General features: G+C 46.0%; 1 protein-coding gene across 1 annotated transcript; it reads right to left on the minus strand.

Annotated features, from left to right (window-relative positions):
* Positions 1-627: 627 nt before the first annotated feature.
* Positions 628-6362, minus strand: FABP1 (fatty acid binding protein 1). Its single transcript, XM_049784964.1, has 4 exons — positions 6196-6362; positions 4463-4635; positions 2372-2464; positions 628-747 (listed from the first exon to the last, which is right to left on the minus strand). The coding sequence occupies exons 1-4, from the start codon at positions 6260-6262 to the stop codon at positions 697-699; spliced, it is 384 nt and encodes a 127-aa protein (XP_049640921.1). The 5' UTR covers positions 6263-6362; the 3' UTR covers positions 628-696.
* Positions 6363-9095: the final 2733 nt, after the last annotated feature.

The following is a 9095-nucleotide window of genomic DNA, read 5'->3' on the forward strand; positions in this document are numbered from 1 at the left end:
CCTCCAGACAATAAATAGCAGAAGATGAGGAAAGACTCAAAATAAATAAACAAAAGACCTGTGGGATTGCAAAAGCCTGGCACCAGCTGCAAAGGCCAGCACTGGCTACAAAGCCACAAAGGCTGCAAAACTGCAAGGCTGCAAGAACCGGAGGACAGGCTGCAGGATGGGGTGAGGTATTCACCCAGGGACACCGAAATGTAGTGCTTTGGGCCTTTGCCACCTGCGCAGCTCATTAGAGAAAAGAGAAGGGAGAGAGGGAGGGAGAGAGAGAGAGAGAGAGAGAGAGAGAGAGACAGACAGACAGACAGACAGACAGACAGAGACAGAGACAGAGAGACAGAGAGACAGAGAGAGACAGAGAGAGACAGAGAGAGACAGAGAGAGAGACAGAGAGAAGGAGGGAGGGGGAGAGAGAGAAAGAGAAAGAGAAAGACAGATAGAGACAGATAGAGAGAAGGTGGGAGGGAGAGAGAGAGAGAAGCAAATTTTCTATCCTAGAGATAGGCGGGGGTGAGGGTGGCAAAAGGGGGGTGACATCAGTGGCAGGAAGGGTGCACTGGTGAAGGACTGAGACCCAACAATAAACAATTCTGTAACCACGGTGCTTAAATAAAGCAACTAATAAAAAATAAAACAAAGTTCACTTTATTACATTAATTTTACATAGTAAAAGAATAGGAAATGCAGACTTGTCTAGATTCTCTTGCTGATCCTCTTGAAGACAATGTTTCCTAGTGTCATGGTCTAAAAGGGAAAAAATCAGAAAAAATAATCATAAAATTATTGTTAAATCATAAAAAATAACTGACCTGCACAAACAGCCCCACTTATGTTATATTATGAAGCAAATTGAACATTTCTGTTTCTGTAAGATGTGGAGATGGGTTGATGCCTTATCTTAAAAATTATGCTAAACATAATGAAGCAATATTATAATGAGTAGGGTGATCACTTTGCATCATGAAGTGCTTGCACAGAGTTAGGATAAAATCCTTAGCTTCTGAAGCAGAGGAATGAATGAATGGAGTGAGCTCTGGTTGAAAGCTCATTGGCTGAATGGCCTAGGATAGGTCAACCTGCTTTTGAAATTCACATCCTGTGTCCCTAATTTTGGGAAACTGGACACTAGCCAGCATTATCTGGTCACAGGATCATCTTCTGCTACCCTATGGGTTCCTCTCTCCTCTTCTGTGAAGGTGCAGGAGGAGGAGCTCATATTGTTCATAGCTGATTCTCTTACTAAACAAAGGAAATTTCACTTAAACAGACCAAACATTTTGGACAGTGCTCTTCTTTCTGTCCCTCTAAAGACACTTTCTTAGGGTGATGAACCACACGGACTAGGAGAATTTAAGGTAGGAGAAGCATCTGCACAATTTAGCTCATCTGGACAAAGCATTCAGACACCCATCATGATTCCACTGGAGGGAGGGGCCAGACTAAATGTGCCATAAAGTTGCAGTAAATCTGATTCTCCAAGTAAAAGCCAAAATGGCAAAGGTAATCTGGATCACACTGGGTTCGTGCCTCTGGGGTTCACTGGTTAGAGCTAAGCAGAAAAAAGAGCTATGACTACAATGACATTAGTAACAAAAAAGTATAAGAAGCTATGAGAGAGAAAAACTAAGGGCCAAAGTGTCCATTAAATGTGGTACAATGTGAACTTCTCTGAGCCGCTGAGACTCCAGGAATATAATACTTGATTGCTACCCTTGGCCTGTGGGCAGCTCTTAGGGCCACACCCCAGCAGAGAGAAGCAAGGCTAGTAGGGCCCAGATCCCCTCCTACTGACTCCGCTTTCGTCCCAGCTTTTGATTGCCGGGAGAGTAGCAGGTGGGAGGCCATCAATCCTGGCCAGAAAATAGGAGAAAGTAGATAAATGCTCTCTTCCAAGGAGAGGTGGGAAGCAGCAGGAGTGTCCCCTGCCTGTGCTCTGGGGCATTTTGTGAACCAGAAAAGAGTGTTTATTTCTTAGACACTAAGACACTATATATAACAGTGGTTCAGGGCATATAGCATTGGTCAGTTGCAATGAGATGAGCTGGTAGTACCATATTTGTAGTAGTGTGCAAGGCCATTCCACACATTTTTTGTATAAAATAACAAGTTTTCCACTCTAATAGCACCTCATGAAACATGTTTTATAGACCCACTTCCAGGGAACCCCAGGTCTGCCAGGTTACAGTAAATTTGTTGCCATAAGTTTTCCTCTTAGGGAATTGGGGATTGAAGGAAAATGAGAGATACTGTGCACAGATCCCCTGTCCATGCTGGGGAGGCAGAGACTGAGATAGGAGGGTTTTCAGAGGGCTATTCCCCTTCCTTCACCCCTGCTGCATATGGACCACAGCTCAGAGCATTCACTTACATGGGTGGCGGTGTCACCATTGAGTTCAGTCACAGACTTGATGCCTTTGAAAGATGTCACCAGCTTATTCTCACCTTCCTTTTGAACTACAGCCTATAGGGATAGAGGATATAATTGATGAGGGAGGCTGAGAAGGGAGAAGACAGTGCCAAGGAGATGACCCCCTGTTTGGATACCTGTTGACAGTAATTTCCCTGCTCATATTTGTATTAGATATACCCAATACTCTGGTTCTAAAAGTGGAGTAGACTAGAGGGATAGTACTAGATGGTAAGGCACTTGTTTTGCAAGCAACTGAGTGGATACAATTGCTGGCACCCTGAGCACAAGACCAGGATTAATCTCTGAGCACTATAGTATGTAGTGCAAAAACCAAAAATGAAAGAAAAAGAAAAGAAGTGGGCATATTTAAAAGCTAAAGAAAATGTCAAATGGGGCCAAAGTGACAGTACCAGTAGGTAGGATATTTGTCATGCATGGGGTCAACCCGGTTTCAATCCCCAACATCCCATATGGTCCCCTATGTATCGCCAGGAGTAATTCTCAAGTTCAGAGCCGGAACTAACCCTTAAGAATCTCTGGTGTGTTCCAAAAACAAACAAAAGAAGTCAGAGATTCTTCATCAGACTTTGAATTTATGTGATTTGGAAGTGAGCACAGCGCACCCAAATGATAAACTCTCAATTCTTTGAATTGCTGAGGGAGGTGTTAGGTGCATTCAGAACACTGGTCAGCTGGAAGAATACATGGATTACTGGGGTATGCACTGCTTCTTTTTTGTTTGTTTGTTTTTTTGTTTTTTTGGGGGGTCACACCCAGCCACGCTCAGGGGTTCCTCCTGGCTCTATGCTCAGAAATCACTCCTGGCAGACTCGGGGGGACCATATAGAATGCTGGGATTCAAACTACTGTCCTTCTGCATGCAAGGCAAACACTCTACCTCCATGCTATCGCTCTGCCCCCCCCCTTTTTTTTGGTTTTTGGGCCACACCCGGCGGTGCTCAGGGGTTACTCCTGGCTGTCTGCTCAGAAATAGCTCCTGGCAGGCACGGGGGACCATATGGGACACCGGGATTCGAACCAACCACCTTAGGTCCTGGATCGGCTGCTTGCAAGGCAAACACCACTGTGCTATCTCTCCTGGCCCTCTGGCCCCTTTTTTAAATCTTGGTTTTCTCAAATCTTTTGTTACTAGGACTATACCCAACAAGAAGGAGATTTACTAGTCCCTGTTAAAACAAAAACAAACAAACAAACAAAATAAAACTCCTCCAAAGTGAACAGTTGGTAAATCCCAGGGCTGTCACCCTTGTCAGGGAACATTAGAGAATTTCTCTCCTAAATATATCTCAAACTTTCTGAGTGTGGCATTGGATCGGGAGATATGAAATAAAGAGTAAGAAGAGGAGGAGCTGCTGGCTGGTCCTTACTCAGGGTTTGGGGCTGTCCCAGGGGTTTCTGGTGGGAGTGTGGGCATCTTGCAGGGGGAGAGGGATTCCTACTGGTGTCATCTCCTCCTTGATGATCACTATCCCAACCCACCAGGTCTCTTAGCATCATCCACAGCCCAGAGTTCTGGTGTTCCCCTGCCTTCTTCCTTCATCTGAAGGGGCATTTTGCCCATTTACAGAGTTCCCTGATGATTTCTCTGAGGGCCTAATGAAAGTCTGGGACTTGGGGTGTGGCCAATACCTCCTCTAGGAAACTTCTGTGATCCACAGATCTAAGTTCAAAAGGTCAGTATACTTGAATTCAAGTATGTTGGGGCTCTGTTAAAAGTGCTGATCCCTCCCTAACTTACAGTCGGGTCCTGCTTAGACAACTATGAAAGTAAGGATACTGGAAGCAATTACACTTAGATTCCTCTTCTGTGCCCAGTTTTCCCCAATCCTCCACACAATGAACTCAAATTCCTCAGCCTGGGCACTCCATCCCATAGACTCAGGATGATGGGAGAAACTTCCCCGAGAGCATCTCTATGATCTGTCTTTGTCTTTCTGCCCTCATCAAAAAAGGGTGAAGGTGAAGGCCTGGGGTTGGACTCTGGAGAAAGTTCTAGAAGTACAGTGATTAGTGGAGATGCATTCCTACCTTGACCTTCTCTCCAGTCATGGTCTCCAGCTCAGACTCCACTCCCAAGGTGAACTCATTAGTGATCACTTTGGCACCAGTGGTGACTACAACTTTGAAGTGGTCACCATTCTGCACCACTTCTGTCACCCCCTTGATGTCTTTCCCTTTTTGGATAAGTTCGTCAGGCAAACCTGGAGGAAAGCACAGAGCATGAGAGATAGCAGAGATGACATCAAGGGTATACAACCAAGAGTGGCAGTGCCTGGTAGGAAGTTGCTGGGCTCCTTTTGCCATCTCTCCTACTGCTCAGGCACTAATACTGAGGTGTCCTGGACTTTGACTTTCTTTTTTTTTTTTTTTTTGGTTTTTGGGCCACACCCTGTGACGCTCAGGGGTTACTCCTGGCTATGCGCTCAGAAGTTGCTCCTGGCTTCTTGGGGGACCATATGGGACGCCGGGGGATCGAACCGCGGTCCGTCCTAGGCTAGCGCAGGCAAGGCAGGCACCTTACCTCCAGCGCCACCGCCCCGGCCCCTGGACTTTGACTTTCAAAGCCTGACTATAGAGCCCTGACCTGGTCCACTTGTTCTCTGGCCAGTAATCTCACAGGAATGATGCTTCCTTGGCCAAATCGACCTTTCCTGTTTCCTGCTGGTGGCCCTCCTTCCACTCGCCCCCTTTGACTCCAGAAATTTTGCCCTCACATGCAAGAATTGCTTCTGCTATGTGAAATCTGACCTAGAAGCTGGGCACTCCTGACAGTCCCAGTGAAGCTGATTAGTAATGAGGCCAATACTACACGCAACCCCGAGGTGACACCCTCATGTTCATTCCCCCTCCTTCAGCCTGTGTCTGAAGCTCCTGAGGAAGATGTATCAGGCGTTCTATCATGGACAGAGCTTTACATTGTTGGCATGTGGCACCATTATTCTGTGAACTAAGGATCACAGAGCCATGGACTGAGCCAGTGGGAGTGGAAAGTCCTGCTGCATTGGTGAGCTGTATGGAGAGGTGAGACTTGGGTGGTGTGATTCATCCCACAGAAAACCTGAACTCTTGTCCATAAAGATCTTCTCTTGCTTCCTCAAGTGAGGTCCTCTCTCTCTCTCTCTCTCTCTCTCTCTCTCTCTCTCTCTCTCTCTCTCTCTCTCTCTCTCTCTCTCTCTCTCTCTCTCTCTCTCTCTGTTCCCCCTTCTCTTGATCCCAGGATCCCTCTCTAGTTTAGGGTGTATCATTCGGTACTTCTGTAGGAGAATCAGGGTGAGGCTGAAGCCCAGCCCAGCTCAGCTCTTCCTGCTTCACTCCAGTTCATAGTGTGACTTGCCCTTTCCAGGCCTCACTCATGCAACTGCAAATGTGAAGATAAGATGACAGCCTCCAATGAGGAAGTTTGGGGTGAGAATTTATATCAAGAATTTAGCATGGTGCCTGCACCCAATGTTTGCACATTGGAGAAACTTGTTGCACTTCTGTCTTCTTTAACAATTGCCACTTTGAAACTAAGATTTATTTCCCTGGTTCTCCCTGGAGTCACCCAGGTCTAACCTTAAATCATAGCTCTTTCCATTTGCCTGTGGCATGGCCATGAGTAGAGTGCAAACAAGTGATTGTAAAACTGAAATTTATTCAGCTCTCACCTGAATAAAGCTTGTCTTGTCCTTAAATCTAACACAAAGACACCAACTAGCCACAATGCTCCCAGACCCCTAGTACCATGACATTCAAACCTTGGCATCTAGCCTAGGACTCACCAATAGCCTTCATGAAGGCCTCAAAGTTTTCTTGGCTCTGCAGTTGGTATTTTCCGGAGAAGTTCATGGTGGTGATCAGGCTCTTTCCACAGCTAGTCTGCAGCTCTGACCCCACTGCCCAGAGTGAGCTGATTTATAGGGGGTTCCTTCCACTTCCAATTTGGCCATAGGTCAGTAACAGTCAATTCCTTTATGGCCAGGTTCAAACATTAACTCCTGAGAGCAATGGTCAATGATAAAAATAAAAACAGAATGGGAACAGCAGAGGTTTGCTCCAATTCAACAAACATTTGTGGATGTCAATCAAGTGCAAAGCTCCATGGCCAAGAACATGTTCTCTCAGGTATGAGTGAACATGTATGTGTATAGATGTCTGTGTGTGCAGATGTCTCTCTCCGTGTGTTATACATCTAGACTTTGACATTCCTGTGTATGTCTATACCTGGAAAAGTACCAAATCTCTCTCAAATCCCCAACTACCCTTATTTACCAAACCTTTTTCTTTCTTTCCATCAGCCTCTAAGATTGTTATATTCAGGGACTTTCCCCTAGCCAGTTATAGACTTCTCCATTATCCAAATCAGCCTCCTTTTAGAAATGTTGAATTGGCATATAACAGGCAGGTATTGACCATGAAAGCCAAATGTGTTAAAATAAAAACCTATCTGATTAACAGAGATGTGAAAGTAGAAAGAGAAAAGGCGGTGCTGCTTGGGATGCTTGAATGGGGGGACTGTTTTTAATCTAGGAATTTGGACATTGCCCCTGAGGAGCTGGCAGAGAAGTCTGAGACCCTGGAACTGTGTGCTATGAAGCATATAGGGGTACCCAGTGAATCCCAGTGTTTCTGTTTCTGTCTCTGGAGCTCCCCCTACCCTGCCTTCCTCTCTCTCCTCTTCTTCCTCTATCTGGACTTTGGTTTTAGCCTCTTTCCTAAAGCCTCTGATCTTCCCCTCCATGTGTGCTCAGCTCTATGTAATAACATCTGGAGACATTGTGCTCTAGGGGCACAGCCACAGGTCCTGGGGTAATGGAAGGGTTCTAGACTTCATTTCAGAATGTACTGCAGTTCTCTTTAATCTAATCCCTACTGGTTTATTTCTCTGTATAGTGCTTCAAAGTGAACTTCTTATATTTTTCCAGAATATAGCACATAGTAAATTTTAAACTAATGATAAGTCTGCAAATTAAAACTGTCCAAGAGACTATGGCTCTTCTTGTTAAGAGATGTAATAGATACAAAATAATTCCCTGATCACTAGAATTGACCACAGGACAACAGGAGGGGTCTCTGTGTGTGTATGTGTATCTGTATGTGTAGGCTGAATTTTGGTGTGAATTAGTGTAATAGGCCCTGGTAGTGGAAACCTAGCCCAGAAAACCAGTTCCTCTGCTCCCATCATTCCTTCTCCACCCTCTGTAGGTTTGTTTTGCAGTCTAGTCAATGTATAAGAGAGAAATGTAGATAGGGACCCCTCTATTCCCAGACACTTGTCTCTTCAGTAGGGGACCAATAATTCTTTTTTTTTTCTTTTTTTTTTGGTTTTTGGGTCACACCTGGCAGCGCTCAGGGGCTACTCCTGGCTCTATGCTCAGAAATCGCCCCTGGCAGGCTCGGGGGACTACATGGGATGTCGGAATTCAAACCACCATCCTTTTACATGCAAGGCAAATGCCTTACCACTGTGCTATCTCTCTGGCCCCTGAACCCATAATTCTTATCTGTGCACTGCACCAATGACAATGTGCTCACTCTCTCAACTGTTTCACTATCATTGCAAAGCACCTCTGAGCAGTTGGGGTGTCTGCTCCTGAGGCATAGGTCCCTCAAGTTCCAGAAGTGGGCACAGGCTACATGAGTGGATGAGGCCTCAGGCCAGGGAACATAGACTCCAGAGATACAAACTGAGGGGCTGGGGTAAACACATGTATGGGAGCCACAAGACAAGCACACTGCCAACCACACCTAGCACGCACACCCTCCCAGCCTACAGAACTCTGACCTGTGGATCCAGCAAAGTCCATCAAAGTCTTGTCTTCACCACACGCTCAGGGTCAGAGCCCAATTAGATATCAGCACCACACTACCACATGGGGATCCCATGTCTAAATGAAAGGGAAATGCTAGGGGTTCCCATGGGAATCTAGGCAGCAGCAGATATGTTGTCTCCCCACCTGGCCTGCAGGTGCCCAGGGCACAAGAGACTTCCAGTTCCAGACTCATGACCATAAATGCCCGTGTGCTTTCAGCTTGCCAGTCTGTTCTGCCTTCTTCAGGGACAGTGCTGAAGGATTGAACAGCCTAGGAGGATACACATTATCATTCAATCCCAGAGACCCTCTACTTCAGAAGTTAACTAACACCCAGAGGCTGATAACTGTGTATATTATTGAATGACAAGGTAGTGTGGCCCAATTCTAACTCAAGCACACCTGAGACTCCACTCACTCCATCATGTCTCCTTCTTCCTAAACAACTCTTCAAACATGTGTCAGAGAGAAGATCAAACTCCCTTTGGGTAGCTGTCAAAAACTATGGCAATACTATGAAGGAAATGGCAGAGTAAAGGCCTTTTGCTTCCACCCTTTTGCCCAGTCACCAAGTGCTGCCCAACACCCCTCTCACAGCTCCCTGACGTACCTCTCAGGTAAAGCACAGCAAACCAGCAGTTCCACATAAATAGCCTGTCCCATTGACTACAAAAGTCAAATGTTATGTCCTACAGAAATGCTCCTTGTGGGGGATATTTGAAAGTTGAGTCCCAGAAATTTTTCCACAGGGCAAATTAGCACAGAAAATTCTACCTACCTCCCTCCTTCCTCCCTCTCTCCTTTCCTCCTCCTCCTCCTCCTCCTCCTCCTCCTCCTCCTCCTCTCCCTCCCTCCCTCCCTTCCTCCCT

The sequence above is a fragment of the Suncus etruscus genome, chromosome 12 (assembly GCF_024139225.1).
Source record: "Suncus etruscus isolate mSunEtr1 chromosome 12, mSunEtr1.pri.cur, whole genome shotgun sequence".
NCBI classification, from domain to species: domain Eukaryota; kingdom Metazoa; phylum Chordata; class Mammalia; order Eulipotyphla; family Soricidae; genus Suncus; species Suncus etruscus.